General features: G+C 37.1%; 2 protein-coding genes across 2 annotated transcripts in view; both read right to left on the bottom strand.

Annotated features, from left to right (window-relative positions):
* Window positions 1-926: 926 nt before the first annotated feature.
* Window positions 927-8,390, bottom strand: LOC107085781 (fructose-2,6-bisphosphatase TIGAR B-like). The gene is made up of 6 exons (XM_015376331.1): window positions 8,328-8,390; window positions 8,133-8,170; window positions 6,179-6,300; window positions 4,290-4,367; window positions 4,071-4,181; window positions 927-3,032 (listed from the first exon to the last, which is right to left on the bottom strand). Exons 1-6 carry the CDS (start codon window positions 8,357-8,359, stop codon window positions 2,640-2,642), a joined length of 774 nt encoding a protein of 257 aa, XP_015231817.1. The 5' UTR covers window positions 8,360-8,390; the 3' UTR covers window positions 927-2,639.
* Window positions 8,391-13,359: 4,969 nt separating this feature from the next.
* The window catches only part of LOC107085698 (G1/S-specific cyclin-D2-like), a 14,715-nt gene continuing 11,873 nt past the window's right edge, over window positions 13,360-16,201 (bottom strand). The window contains exon 5 of the mRNA XM_015376187.1: window positions 13,360-15,010. Coding sequence (XP_015231673.1) covers window positions 14,846-15,010 — 165 coding nt within the window. The 3' untranslated portion in view covers window positions 13,360-14,845. The remainder of the gene's footprint in view (window positions 15,011-16,201) is intronic.

The following is a 16,201-nucleotide window of genomic DNA, read 5'->3' as shown; positions in this document are numbered from 1 at the left end:
CCGATTGCAAATATTACCCAATGTAATATAAATTATCTGGCATCTTAACAAGTTATTGATGTTACACCCTACAGATATGCCGCATCACAGTTCCTGGGACATGGTATTTACCAGCCTCAATGGTTACCCCTGGCTGCCCGCATCAGATTCAAGTCCCTGATGCTAGCCTACAAAGGACTGAAGGGTACAGTTCCCATCTACCTGAACCCTCTAGCAAAGACTTATGTCACAAATCAGCCACTTTAGTCAGCAATGTCAATGTCACAGCAATGATTGTCATCGAATCCCTGTCTTTCTTTAGGAAATGTGATCCCCTCTTCACCTCTTCATAGAGCATCTCCTAGCCTAACTCTTATCAATATCCCCTGTATTACTCTTTACTTACTCACCACTAATTCTGACCAAGGATTTTCCTTTAGAGAACTTATTGTCATATTGATAACTGTAAAATTGTATCACCTTTTTGGATAAAAGTGTCTGCTAAATGCGTTAACATTTACAACATCTTTTTCCTGAGGACTGAGGACCAAACCTCCATCTTAGTTCGCTCTTCCCAAAGCACACGGTGCCGGTGCTTTGGGAAGACATCACACACACTCCGCTTTGTTTTAAAAAAATATAAATATAAAAAATATAACCGCGGATGTCTGGGGGACAGTGATTGGCCTACATGTTATTAATGCTGGCGTACCATAAAGAATAAATGATGAACAGTTTAGTTTGTGCCTTCAACTCGTTGCCCATAGGAAGACGTTACTTGGATATAACCTAACTGAGTATCTTCAGAACGGCTCCAAATGACACAAAACTCATATGGGAGAGTAGAACATGATGTAATAACGAAAATCAAGGCCCAATGTAATATATAAAAAAAAAAAAAACGGCGTTCCCCTTTAGGAAAACATGGTGGGAGAGTAAAAAAAAAAAAAAAAAAAACGGCGTTCCCCTTTAGGAAAACATGGTGGGAGAGTAAACGTCTTTTAATGCAGCGACTCAAACAGCACCAATTTGAGAATTAGCAGATTTATGGTGGAGCTGAATGACATCACACCAACATGTAATTCTATTCAGATGAAGTATAATCACATTTTACCAACTTTTTTCACATTATAATTTAACTCTCATAAATGTTCTGATACATGTAGCATCTCAGCTACTAAAACTATAAATCGTATCGGGGAAACAAAGGCAACCAAAACATCCTATGGGCCAGAAGTGTTATACAGCTTTGATTCTGAGCTTAATCTGTCACCATGGTAACTCATTCTGGAAAAACTAACCAGCTCAGAGTCAGGTTTGGTTTCAAAATCATAGATCAGGACACGGAAAGAACAACTTCGATATTTGGATGCAAGTTAAGAATAATTTAGGACCAGACTGAGAAAAACACTTAAAAGTTTAGCCGTATTGTTTTCTTTCATGCTAGATTTAGTTTTTACTTCTTGAACAAAACCTCACTGGATCATCGGCAGATTGTACATGTCCCTTTGTTTAATTTTTCTTTTAAGTGAAGGTAAGGAATATGTCCTTTTATGTTTGAATGTATAGCAGAAAGCCTGATTCCTGAGCTTGACTGCAGGCGCGTGCTTCATACATTATGTCGATTCCTCTGTAAAATAAGGAGAAAAAACTTTTGTAGTTTGTTGCTAATTGTTTTTGTTCCTTTTATTTTTTAACATATGTGCTAGGCACAGCAATCTACTGTAATCCTGAAAAAAAATCTATAAAAATTGTTTTTTTTTTAAAGATGCCTGGTACTTTTATGTCTTTTTATTTCGGGGTTAAAGTTTTAGGTTGTTTTTTTTTTTTCCTTAAACTACATCAAATACTTTTTACTGCTTGAAGCTTTTATGTATGGCTGCATCTACTGTGAAAAATAAATCTCTTGTTTATTTATTCTCCTGCTGAATAAATGCACTCAATTTAAAAGTTAGATTTTTTTTGTTTCTTATACCTTATGATTATACTGCTTAAGCAGTAAACACAATTTATATTTAAGGCTTAATACGAATTTCTACAATGAGCATCGACAGTCGTACAGAATCAGGACAATGAACGAAAAGCAGCTTAACTCTTAAAATAATCAAACATGTCTTAAACCATTTTCTTAGAGCTGAAAGTCAAATTTATGCCCAATGATGGGAATACTTTAGTCATTTTGTCTTCAAGACAATGAGGTCAGGTTTTAATGTAAGCTTTCAGCTTATAAAGCTTTTCAGTTCACCAAAACTAATCATTTAATACCCAATAAACAAAAATTACAGCCACACCTTTCACCCATTTATAGTGATGGATGACTGAGAATCTTCACAGATATACCCATTTATAGTGTCTTTACACAAAGTCTGTTTTACAGAAGGTTTTACCCTAATTCACAATTCAGTGCTCCAACTTTTATTGCACAGCACAATAAAGAATATCTGCACACAAAGACGGAATAAATAGGCTCTACTTTGGTATCAAGTTATAAAAGAGGTAACTAAATTACCTGTTTATAAATGAAATACGTCCCTCTGTAATGTGTGAAGGAACTAGTTTAATACAGTGATTCTAAGTGATTTTCATGCTGATTATTAAGAAAACACTGTTGATTTGAGTTTCCTGTGCCACTGCTGAGGTCCTACTCTGTCATTCGTCTCCTACTCCGGTTCTTGTAGCTTTTCCAGGTGGTCTTTTCTGTTGGTGAATAGACAGCGAGCGGCAGAAAGCACCGGACCTGACTCGGTTCGGCTCAGAGTGATAACGAAGCGGCTGATCCCCGTGTTGGGACAAGGCGAAAACAGCTGTGACATCTTCACTCCAGCAGGCAGGCTGCACTTTAAGTCCTCCACCAGGTGCCTAATGGCCACCCGGATGTAAGCGCCATGGCTTACCACCAGAACATGGGCCGATGCCCCCTGGAGATCGCCGCTGGCCATTGCGGCGTCTTCTGCAGAAAGTGCCACTGAGGGAGTTTCCTGTCCTGAGGAGCCACTCATATCCAGCATTTCTTTAAAAAGGGCTTGTAGAAAATTTTTGAATCTCAGCTTCACCTGGAAGTAAGTGACATGGGGGCTACAAGTTTAACATGATTGAGGAGGGGAAAAAAAACCTAAGAAGTTTTTGGTTTTGATGCTTTTGAGAGAAAATGAAACTCAAATTGTTTATTTTTTTCTTTCATACAAAGAGCAAAACATCATCTGCTCACAGCTGAGTTCTAACTGCAAACATTAGTGGTTGAGCTTGTACCTGTTTTATGACGAGTACGGGTGCATCTTTACGCTGCATTACAGCAATTTTTAGACCCCATAAAGAACACACTGGTCAAAATCAAAACCTTAGTGGGATTTTATTTGACTGATAACACAAAGAGGTATGAAAATAAGGCACTGTTTGTATTGTTTTGGATGTGGCAAACATTTGTTTAAGAATATAGAGTCCCCTCGTTTAATACCTTATCTGATTCTGTTAGCCCATAATTACAAAGGCTCAGTCTGACTAGAAAGTGTTAAGTTCAACCTTCACATCCTTGTAAGATTGGATTTAAAATCAGGAATTTGACTAGAAATTTCTATTATTTGTGTTTTTATCCAACCAATTAGTTCTGAAACCTTTCATATCAAGCAGCACCTTGCTAAATGGAAAAAAATCCCCAAGTGTTAATTTCTTGCTTTATATTTCAAACTGCAGCATAGAGAGATTTTGACCAGCCTAGTCTGTTGGGTTCATGTGTTCTACTGCAATAGTGTGACTATTAAAGGTCACCTCATAAAAATTAGGACCATGACTTCAAATTAAACATAACTAAGCTTGCTTGCATAAACCAGATTGAAAAGCTGTCAACACTAAAAATAAGATCGTATTTATGGTATAATAAAATGAGATAAAACACTGAATTAAGGCTCCTTATTTAAACAAAGCTCAAATATTACATTTCAATTTCACCCAATTCAGTTTTTCGGTACTATTCTGTTTTAAAAAAAAGTGTTTTCTGGGGAAATTTAGGTTGTAATGTTGTAATACCCAAATATTACCAGTAGGTGTCACTGTTTGATAAGAAATACTCCTGATCTACATGCTGTCCAACTCACCTGGTCTAAAGTTTCTCCTCCTGGAGGCGTGTAATCACGGCATGACTGACCGGCAGCGTTCGCCATGTTCTTCAGGTCTTCTTTGTGACGTCCTTCAGCGACACCAAAACCCTGCGTCAAAAACAATTCGGTTCAAATCCAAATCCAGGAAACATCATCTAACTAGTCCAGCTGTTTGTTGTTTTTTTCCCCCCCAACATTACAGTGAGTGGATCATACCCGTTCTCTGAGTAAAGGCTCTGAAACCATCTCCATTCCAGAACAGTGAGTGTTGTTCTTCAGGATTAGCTCTGCCGTCTGGAAAAAAAGGGCAAATATACTGGAAATCAAACGGTTCAACGTTTAAATGCATATTAAGACATGCATTTACGGTCAGCATCAGTGAGTCAAACACCACCAAATCATGAATGCCCACACAGCAATTTCATGTGAGAGTCATCATCCTGTTTTCTGTCTTACTAATGAGATATGCATGAGTATAGACTGATTTTCTGCAGCTGTTGGCATGGGGATGTGAAGGATAGGGTCAAAAGGATAAAAACAAGAATCCTGCTTTATTGGACTAATCCACGAGTATCAGAAGTCCTGCAAAAATATCCCGCTGTCTCACAGATTTCTAAAGCTTTCGCTTTTTATCAAACTTAAAACATTTTAAACTGATTTTAACAAAAGACAAAGATTACCTGAAAATACAACATGATTTTTTCAGATGTTTTCATTATGAAAGAAGAAAGCTATCCAGACCAACCAACGCCCATTTAAAGACATAAACTTGTCTTTCATCTTTTACATCCCTTTGGGCTCCACCTTGCAGATGTCTTTTCTTAATTAAAGCAACACTGAAGGCCTTCTAAGCATGCACAGCCTGTATGAGGTCACAACACTGCTTCACTTACTGTTTCTGATATGGTTATCAATTTATTTAGATGGGTAGAAGGTCTACTGCTTAGAAATCGAATGATTTAGACATCCGTTTAATCAATCCCTGATATGTAATGCTGATTTCTTGGGGCTGCCTCTTGGGAGAAAATAAGGCTTTTCCTTCCACCATTTACATGATAAAGTTGTTATCAAGACAAAAAAAATGTTACACAGCTCCTAACTTTAATGGAAAATAATTAACAAATCAATCTAAACATCAAAAAAGGATGAGCTCCTTGAGATTTAATAATGCACGCAAGTATCACCTAACACAACAAAAATATGGCAACATCGGCCAAAAAATACCATGTAGTTGATGTGTTGGTCTATCTCTAGTACTGCTTTTTAAGATGTGCCTTGCTTCATGCTGCCATACATGTCCCATTTCAGTAGATTCAGGGTTTCTTTTTGTAAACATTTTAAATCATGGATTACAAGAGAAACCATTTTTACCTCCACTAAGTATGTTATGTTTTTAGGTTTGAGTTTGTCCATCTATCTGTAAAAAGAATAACTTTAAAAGTTATGTACAAATTTTTTATTAAATTTTTATTAGAGGTGTTTCTCATGCAAAGGAACAATGCATTAAAATCTTGCGTCTTGATTATAATCTAGACATAAGAAATTTTAAAAATATTCTCTAACATTGTGAGATGAGAACCTTGGCAGTTCACTACTAATCCAGAAGGTGGCGGCAGTGAGTATTGACAGCCTCAGCATCGGACTCAAAAAGTCTGGAGGTATATTACTGAAAACCAAATTACAAGAAAAAGGAGCGTTGTTGGTTTTCCAGCAGGATCAATTAAAAACTAATGAATGGATATTATGTTTTGGGTGTTTATTTTTTTATAATTTTTATACCAGAGGTGCACCTCATGCCAATTAACAGTTTGTTTACATTTGCTAATGATCCAGATCATGTGCGAGTTTCAGCTATAGGTGTAAGTCCCAATATGGTGCACAATTTGCTTCTTGGTAGAGGTCTGCGCTCTCTGTTTGCTTTTCTAGTATTTATACCATATTGCCTGAGTTGTGCCTTGAGATGACATGTTGTGAATTGGTGCTATATAAATAAACACAATTCTAAATTCTTTAAGGGAGCGAATGTTTTTTTTTTTTTTTTTTTTACATAACTGCATTTCTTAAACAATGAATGCAAAAACTCAAACAACAAACATGTAATTTACCTGTACAGCTCGCTGCAGGTTACTAACATAGACTTTGGAGAACTTGACGTCTCTGAGGTATTTTCCCACGGCTTCTCCCTGCTGCACACCTGTTTCTGACAGAGGCATGTCCACTCCCTGACCTACAAGCAGAGAGCAATTAGCCTGAGGACACGCTAGAAACACCAATTTGACAAGTTTCACATTTAAATTTTAGACACCCTATTATCATAATTTAGATGCTTATTTCCTGTTAAAACCCACAAACGAAAGACTACCATTGAGGGCGTCACGTATCACTGTTTTTACTTCATAAAATTTTGAACAAATAAAATATATTTTTACTGTGTAGTGGTACAGTCATCTATTTAATAGGAGAGTACATTTTGAATCTAATTTTTTATTCCGTCTCCCTTGATATTTAAGGGGTTTAATATAATTTATTTCAGGCCTGGGTACAAGCTGTGATTTGAAACATAAATAAAGGGATCTTCTGCAATGAGTCTGCCCTAACCTGCTGTAAACAAAGGAGATGGTCTTTTGTTAGGATTTGAAATTTAAGCTTTACATCCTTATTTGATTTAAGAAAGATCAATAAAACTGTCAGGCCATGAGAACCTCAACATAGTATGGAAGTCCATTGTTAACCCTTTATACGGCAAGTTACTATTTTTGATCACTTGCATTGTTCTAGAAGCACAATATATATAGCCAGCTATTCAGCACAGATACTGCTAAATGGCTTTACATCTTGTTTTGGCATTTGACCAATTAGATGAGCCCCTTCACTCTCAGAATGTTTTTCATGAATTTCTTACAGAAGCACTTTTGTTATTTTTCTTAATATATTCGGGGAAAGTTGGCGTTTCTTGTTATTACATTGACAATCATTCTTGCATTCAAAATATCCACTTTTTTAATGTTACAAAGGTAATAAGGTCTGATCCTGGATTACGATAACACTATTGGCTTGAAATTTGGATTATTTCACTGACTGCCCTATAAAGGGCCCTATAAAGGGCAATGTCCATGAGGCAGACATGTTGTCTACTTTTAAGGGTGGGCTTAAATTTTCCTTTTTGATAAAGCTTATAGTTAGAGTGACTCAGGTTATCCTGAGCTATCTCTAGTTATGCAGCTGTAGGCTTAGACTTCTGGATGAATTGGGACCCCTTTTTCATCATTCTGCTTCCTTCTATCTCTATTCTCCCACTCTGCAGAATCTGTTAGTTCAATCTCTAATGCTATGCTCTCTCTGCTTTTTCTTATAGTAGCTTCGCCTCATCTGTTCCTGTTTGGCCGTGACTCCATCCTGGAGAGAAATATCAGCTGTGCTACTGCCATCAACACCAGTGTCCTGTTTCTGTGACTGGCTGGATGTGCTCTCTTCATCCTCTGACATGGGAGCTGTCTCGGAGCTCGTCTGCCTGGCTGTGTGTTTTCTTGACAGGGCTGCCTTTTACAGCTGCTTTTTGTATCTCTGCTTCTGTCTCCTTGAACCCCAGTCGGCCTCAGCAGATGGCCGCTCACACTGAGCCTGGTTCTGATGGAGGCTTCTTCCTGTTAAAAGGGAGTTTTTCCTCTCTACTGTCGCTACAAGTATGCTTGGTGTGAGGAATTGCATTTGAGTCAATGAGTTGATGCAATCAACTGGTTTTCCTTAGACAGAAAAACTTTTCATAAGTGTGACTGGATGATCTGGCTGAACTGTAAAGTGCCATGAGATGACATGTGTTGTGAATTGGCGCTATAAAAAGGAATAGCAGAAGAATCAAAATCCGAATAACTTGACATAAAGTAAGCATGGCCTAACCCTTACTAAAAGTGTCATCTATTTGAATACAGATTAGTTTGTAAAGCTTTTTTACTTTTGCACCAAATATTTTTGGAAACCTTTTTTTTTTGCCCCTTAACTGGATAAGTTGCTTAAGTGTAAAAATAAAGAACAATATCGCATTATTTTATTTTGAATTACCTTGTAGAAGCTTGTCTCTGTTGTACTGCGTCTCGCCACTGTTTGAAAGCAAGGTGAATGAATCACATTATTGGCAGATGGTTACAGTTACCTCAGAGTATTTCAGGCTATATTTATTTAACAATAAGCTAAAAATAAACCAACTGCAAACTAAAACCAAATAAACAGAATAAAGTCGTTAAATGACCGACTTACTGCCGTATGAATGTTAGGATGAACGTTGACATTTTCACCGGCTGCTCTCGGGCAACTTCCTGATTGAACCCTGCGTCATGAGATGCTGCGTCTTACGTCATGACGTATTGCTGTGGAGCTTGTAAGCCAATTACTAAATCCAAATGCTCATTCCTTGTCTTATTTTGACTTTCTGTCACTTTTCCATTTTCCTGTTACCCCTAAAGAATATGCTGTTGTGAGTGACGTAATTTCCAGTGGGATTAAAGCTTTTATCATCTTTACCAACAGGTTAAATTTACTTAGTGCCAAGTTTTTATCCAGAGTCCATTTATATTGATTATGATTGTCCTTTTATAAGTAAGAAAACAACCAAAAAAAGGTTAAGAAATATTCTATTACGAGATTATGTTTGCTCCTTAAAAAATACTTAATAAACAATAAAGTAAGAGAAATTTCCTATTAAGTCATTCATAATGTTTATCCTGTTAAAGCATTTTTTATCAAAAAGATACGAATGGGATGTGGACCTAATGTATACCTTTTTTTTTTAACAATGAAGAAAAGCTTGTTCATCTTTTTTGGGATTGTAATTATACCAAAATATTCTGTAAAGATATGTCAATTTTTTTCATCGAAAAAATCTTAACTCTTACTTTATAGTTAGAGTGGCTCAGGTTATCCTTAGTTATCTCTATAGTTATGCTGCTATAGGCTTAGACTTCTGGAGGACATAGGGACCCCCATTTCATCGTTCTGCTTCATTCTATCTCTTTTCTCCCATTCTGCAGAATCTGTTAGTTCAATCTCTAACGTTCTGCTCTCTCTGCTTTTTCTCATAGTAGCTTCATCTGGTCTGTTCCTGTTTGGCTGTGACTCCATCCTGGAGAGAAATATCAGCTGTGCTGCTGCCATCAACACCTTTGTTTGTAGATGTTGGAGATAGGCCTGTTTTTCAGTGTAGTCCTGTTTCTCTGACTGTGACTGGCTGGATGTGCTCTCTTCATCCTCTGATATGGGAGCTGGCTCGGAACTTGTCTGCCTGGCTGTGTGTTTCCTTGACGGGACCGCCTTTAATAGCTGCTTTTTATATCTCTGCTTCTGTCTCCTTGGACCCCAGTCGGCCTCAGCAGGTGGCCGGTCACATTGATTCTGGTTCTGCTGGAGGTTTCTTCCTGTTCAAAGGGAGTTTTTCCTCTCCACTGTCACTACAAGCATGCTTAGTGTGAGGGATCACATTCGAGTCAATGAGTCGATGCAATCAACTGGTTTTCCTTAGATAGAAAACTTTGTATCAATTTGACTGTATGATTTGGTGAACTGTTAAGTACCTTGAGATGACATGTGTTGTGAATTGGCGCTATAGAAATAAACATTTTGACATTTTAAAATAATAGCTCTGTTCTGTAAAGCCCTTTGTTGTTATATATGTTTGTAATCTATATTGTTCATGTATGTTGTTTTTTTGCAATAAAAAAAAAACAGGCTTTGTCAAATCACAACTCCAGTATAACGGGAAACCACTAACTTTCTAAATAATGGTTAATTCCTTAAAAAAAAAAAAAAAAGAAAAAAAAAAGAATAAAATCTTATATAAAGCATTTTTTTTTATTATTTCTGCAAAATTTCAAATTCATAAATTTCCTTTTAAAAAGCCCCCCATTTAAACTTTTTAAATTTTCAAAATACAAAGAATCAATACATTCCTCTTCAAACTCCAAAGCTTTAAAGACTCTTGATGCTTTAAGCTTTTTCAAGTGCTGCTGTTGAGTGCTGTTGTGTTTATAATTCACATTTTTAGCGTAACACTGAAAAAAAAAAGTATTTTTAAAAGTTTTGTTTCTGTGTGAAACACTTTTTACACAACACACAATTTTATTAAAGAATAAACAAACATGGAAACTATATTCATTTATGTAGGCTGATCCAAATAGTATGTGTTTTGAAGGCCAGGGGCCAAACCGAAGTGTGTGTATGCACACAAAAAAAATAGGCACAAGTAAGAAAGTTGCTGATGTTACTCAATAAGTGTTGGTTAGTTTAACAATCATCCCTAATAAGGTGTGTAGATCTCCTCTGTGATGACTTACTTCTCACCATCACCATTGGTTACATGCCACATTTTGTACAAATAGAAGCTTAATAAATTAGACCCTGGATCCTCAGGGAATAAACTGGTTGTTTGTACTGGTTGATCTGACTGGAAGGTGGGTTAGGTGTTCATTTGTTCCAATACCAGCAGTTACAAATGCATGTCACAGTAAAACTTCTTTTCGTCCAACAACATGCTTAACATATTTCCAACAGCAATTAAGGACTTTTAAAAACTCTGCCAGCATGCCTGGGCCTGGCTGTTCAAACAAGATCACCTGAAGAGCAGAGGAGAACGAGAAGCTAGAAAACAGGGGGCACTGATGTAAAGCATGACTCTATAATCAGGAATACATAAGTTTATCTTCTATGGGAGATGGGTCAGATGGACAAACAGGCCCACAGCATCACCATGATGATGGCATGCTGTTTCACAGCTTCCTTCCAGGCATAAAACCGGCTTCTTCTGCGTCATTCATGACCAAAAAACTTTGATGCAAATCTCATCAGTAAAGTTTGTTTAATCCTGTACATTAAATTTTGTGATGGTGAGACAAGATAACTCCAAACTTTTCATGTCTGTTTCCCCAAACAAATGTAGATAGGAATGTCCTAATACATTTTCCGTACTGATATTGATCCAATACACATATATATATATATATATATATATATTTTTTTTTTTTTAAGTGTGGAATGTTAAAAAGGGCTGTTCAAGTGATTTTATTAAACAAGTATGAGAACAATTGACCTGTTTATTCACAAACGGGTTACAGAAGAGGAGTGCTATCTTCCAGTTGATCTGATGATCGTTAAGCTGATTTTGGTATTGATGACCACCTATCATTTAAGCCTCATGTTCATTGTCTAGTGAGAAAGTTGAGACTAAAATTGGGTTTTTACTTTCAAAATAAGCTGTGCTTTTCTTTTAATGTAAAAAAAAAAAACCGGTTGGTAGCATCCACTTTTTTAACTGTGCGGACTATGGTGATATATGATATATGCATTCATCTGCTCAATGCCTGCAGATGATTGACACAGCCTATCATGCATCATTGAGATTTATTACTAATTGTAAAGCTTGCACCCATCACTGTGAGCTGTATTCTCATGTATTCTCTTATGTTCACTTCTTATGAAAAAAAGTACTGGTCATTACTCTCTCCGTTCTCACGCTGTTGTCTTGTTTTCTGTCCCACGTGTCAGTACTGAGCTGGGTAAAAAGGCCTTTGCTTACTCTGCTCCCTTTACATGGAATTTGCTGCAAAATAACATGAAACTTAGTAAATTGGTTCCTTTGAATTCTTTTAAGCTGAGAATTAGATGTTTTGAGTTGGACTCCCTCACATGGCAATGTTTTAATTGAAATTTTATTGTAACTGCATATTTAGCTTTTATGTGTGTGTCTTTGTACGTATGTAATGATGTGATGAAATTTTGATGCCTATCTTTGCCAGGTCTCCCTTGCAAAAGAGATTTTTAATCTCAATGGGTATTACCTGGTTAAATAAAGGATAAATAAATAAAAATTCGATTCTAAACTTTCTTAATTGCAGAGTCAGTCATAAAGAATTAATGCCAGTTAGACCGTAATTTAAAATGACTTTAAGCATAAAAAAAAAAAAATGTATATCAATTTATCAATTCCATTTTGTACGCTGTACAAAATGGAATTTTGTTGCATTTTGCAGCATATCTATTTTGCACTGAACCTTTCCATATTATTTGCCCTTCTGCACCATTATTATTTTTTAAACTGATTTTCCTTTTCTCCTATACTGTTTACATGATTATACACTCTGTGTATACAAAATAACAAAATTTGGTTAAGTCTGTTATCCGTAATCTGTGATCTATATTGTTCTCAAGCCCCAACTGGTTAATAATCTGAATGTTGGGAAACTGTTATTCATAGTATTATGCAAAAATTTAAAATATTACTTGAATGTTTATTTTTTTAATGTGTTATAAGATATAAATGATTTAATCTGGAACCTTTTTTCAGTACATTCTTTCTGGCTGCTTTAGCACCCCCTGGTGGCCTTAAATTAGAAAGACAACCCATACCAGTGATTTTAGCCAATTTATTGAGAACAAATTGAGGTACACAGGTGGTTGCACACAGGGATAAATGGGAAAGGATTTGTATGAACCACGACAAACAATTCTAAAATTGAGTAAATGGGTACCTCAAAAACAAATGACAATGCATTTCATTGAACTGATCCAAACTTGTTCCCCTAATAATTATTTTTTTTTGCATGCCTATCAAAAACATGAATAAAACACACTATTGTATTTATTTGAGCTAGCACCAGACTTGAAAATTAGCCATTTGAAGGTAGGCAGGAGGCACTTTTAAATCGGTGGGATCTGTTAGGTGAATTTCTTAACATAAGGAACAACAAAAAAGAAAAAAAAAAAGAAAAAGCGAAACCCGTCAGACGAATCAGGAGTGAAGTGATTGTGAGTGATACGACGTGTGATGAGGTAAGTGTGAGATTGCCTCTCGCTGTGTCTATCCAATTCGATTATCCTGAGATACACAAGAAGCAGCAAGAATATAGATAGAACGAAGATAGAACAAAGATTACAACGATTAAAACAATAAATGCATAAAACATGCTGATCAAAAAAAAAAGGATTTCCAGTCCCGCATCAAAACTCTGCTCCCTTTTCCCTCTGGTACGTTGACAAAAGAGAAAAGCACACTTGTTACATGTACAACATATTACAATATAGCAGCACACAAGTGAATGACGATAAGGCATTTTTTTTGTGTAAGACAAAGAAAGAGAAAGCTTAATAGCAGCAAAGAATGTTGTAGATCATTTCTTTTTACTTTGGGAATCTAAAAGCATCGAACATGCTTGACTTTAAAGCACTCCTTAAAACAATTTGGCTCTTTTTGCACATTTGAAAAAGAAATCAGAGCTAATTGGAAACATTTTAAAAGGTTTTCAAGCATTTTTGTTTATCAAGAGATATTTTTTTTTATTTATTTACAAAAAAAAAAAAAGGGCTGCCTTTAAACTGCAGTTAAAAGAAGAAATCAACACAAAACATAGAGATGTAACTATTGGATCTAATGGGATGGGGCTAAATGATCTGAAAATGAAATAAATTCAAGTTTAGGATTACACAAGCAGACTTAAATCTGATTGGCTTGCCTTGGTTTACAAACTTTTACATTAGGAGGGTGATTTTCAATAAGTCTATTCACCAACTGAGGCAAAGCATTCAAGACAACATGCTTCGCCCCATGGGAATCCAGCCCAGGAAAAAAAACAAATAACTTAAAAGAAAAGATAGAACAAAAACAAATGACTCCTAACTTTTCCTCGCAAACCATCCCCTTACCGAAACTTAAGGAGTGTGTTTTAAAAGTGCATCAATATCGTTCCATGTCGCCCTCTCTACAGAAGGACCAATGGTGTAATTGATAACAGGAGAAACAAAAATGAGCCATTTCTCCTCCTGTCACTCTGATTTCCTGCAAGAGAAAAATCCTGCAGAAATATAAAGCTTAAAAGAATCCTCTCATCCTCACTTTGCATTTTTTTTTGCACCCCATACTTTTTGCACACTTTTTAATCCACTTTCCACCGGCTTTCTTTTACCCTCCACTTCTAGAAACACAGCTGTTCACTCTTAGACAACTTGCAAATCCTTGTGTTTTAAAAAACTATGAACGCTAAACCCCTTCCAAACAAACTATTTTACACTTATAACCGCTCCGACAACACAACACAGGTGGCCATGGTAAATTCAGACGCCACTCCAAGGAATCAACAGCTTTTGGAAACGGCAGCTCCACAACTCAGACCTGTTTCCTTTCACATCCTTCCTCTGTGAGCAGGCACAGCCCACTCACTCACCAGCACTCCTCTGCATAAATAATAAGCAGTGCTACAGGTGCACAGTATGATAGATGGAGCAGCTAGCTACGAATCCGCTCCCCTGCTTTAATTACTGCTATGTGGATTTCCAAGTAATGGAAATTGCCAGTAAAACTAAATTGATAACTACTAACTAAAGTTGGTTAAAGAGTTATAAATGCTGGCTAAATGTACATCATTCGATATATCTCATATATTTATGCAATTTTCAAGTATGAAAAATATTTTCAGGTTGCCGTTTTGACACCTAAGGCACTATCAAGTCTGTTTCTTTTCTTAAATAGCTTGTTTCGTTACAAGTTACATGTACAAAAATAGGTGAAAATAGACCCAAACCAGGTGTGAATGGGGCAAAAAAACAAAACAAAGGAGAAAAACTACTAATTTCTTATTTTCTAAAAGTTCATAGATTGTCACGCCATCGCTGAAGGGGGGTATTTTAAAATTGATACTGGCAGCTCATGCCCCCCTCTCTCCTCCCAGCCTCATGCTCCTGTCAGTTCATTGGTAAGCAGGCACGCGTTGGCCGAGTCAGGCGGCGATGGGAGCTCATAAGTTGACATCACGCACGTCAGTGGGGGTGCTGGACTGATCCTGCTGCTCCCTTGACTTGTTGCCGCCGCTGATGCCGGTCTCTGGCCCGTACTGCTGGCCCTGCTGCAGGCTGGAGGCCAGCACACGCTCGATTTGCTCCTGGCACGCCCTCAAACAGTCCTGCAACAAAAGGGTCAAATGCGGTTACACATGCATGCCTCCAAGAAACGTTCCTAAATCTCCGGGCTAATTAAACACTTGCGGTGCGGTGACTCACAAAGTGTTTCCACATTTTTTCACATTAAAACCAATAACATCCATGAGAAACCAATCAGCGACAAGCATCATTCAAATGATGAAATTGCTCATTTTTTATTTGTTTAGACTAAAATGTGACCTGGGCTCTGAAGAGGAATAAAATCCAAAAGTAAAAAGCTGTAGAGGGCAGGATCATGTAATTTTGTTCGGTGACAGCCTTAGAGGGTCATTAGAGAACATTAGTGGTCAAACAGGATCATGGGCAAGGAACAAAGAATACCGTTTGTGGATAAAGAATTCAGGTTAGGTTATAAAAAACGTTCAAAGCTTTAAACATCACAGAGAGTTCTCTTTAATCCAGCTGAACACGGGAAGAGCTCAACAGAACCACAAACCTACCAAATCAAGTCTGTTCATCTAAACCAAAAGGCTGGGAAAGAAACGGCCGACAAGACATGGGAACTTTGGATGCCTTTATGGAGGAGATGAACAGAGCCAGTTTAAGCCAGTTTCTGTGTTCAAACAACAACAGGATCTCTGCTACATAGTGGTTATTAGGGGTGTAAATCACATCCATCATGGCGATTCGATCCAGTATCGATTTCCTGACCCAACGATTCGATTATTTTTGATACTCAAGAATACAACACGATACGATTCAAATAATTGTTTCTTTTTTTTTTTTTTTTTACACGCCTGACAGGCTAGACACTGTTTCACATTTGAAATAAATCAATGAAAGCTGTTATATCGTTATGCATTTTTTTTTAGAAACAGCAAACAACAGAAGTAGAAAAGTTGCACTCCATCTATTCCTGTTAAAACCTCAAAATAATACCTCTGCGTTATAGATTCTGAAAGGCCTCGCATAAAAAAAATACTGCATAAAATCAACGCAATATCTCGGCTCCAGACGTCCCCGCCCCCTCCACGGACGCTCCGCGGCTCCTCTCCCAAATTTTTGCTGACGGCAAAAAGTGCCGCAGACAGGAGGCCAGCTTGTTTTGTTTTTATGACTGAAATAGCGGAAAACAAACCAGGAAGTTTGACCCGCTAGAAGAGTGAGGTATGCGAGAACGCTGGGACCCTTTTTCCACCTGAATCTCCGCTCTT

Source organism: Cyprinodon variegatus, unplaced genomic scaffold (genome assembly GCF_000732505.1).
Source record: "Cyprinodon variegatus isolate N-32 unplaced genomic scaffold, C_variegatus-1.0 Scaffold7, whole genome shotgun sequence".
NCBI lineage: Eukaryota > Metazoa > Chordata > Actinopteri > Cyprinodontiformes > Cyprinodontidae > Cyprinodon > Cyprinodon variegatus.
This window is presented reverse-complemented; position numbering and strand designations above follow the sequence as displayed.

Coding starts and splice junctions, on each gene's coding strand:
- LOC107085781 (XM_015376331.1), bottom strand. CDS start 8,359: ATGTCAACGTTCATCCTAACATTCATACGGCA. Junction 4,368..6,178: donor ACCTGCAGCGAGCTGTACAG/GTAAATTACATG, acceptor CTTTTTTTCCAG/ACGGCAGAGCTAATCCTGAA. Junction 3,033..4,070: donor GAGGAGAAACTTTAGACCAG/GTGAGTTGGACA, acceptor ACTTACTTCCAG/GTGAAGCTGAGATTCAAAAA.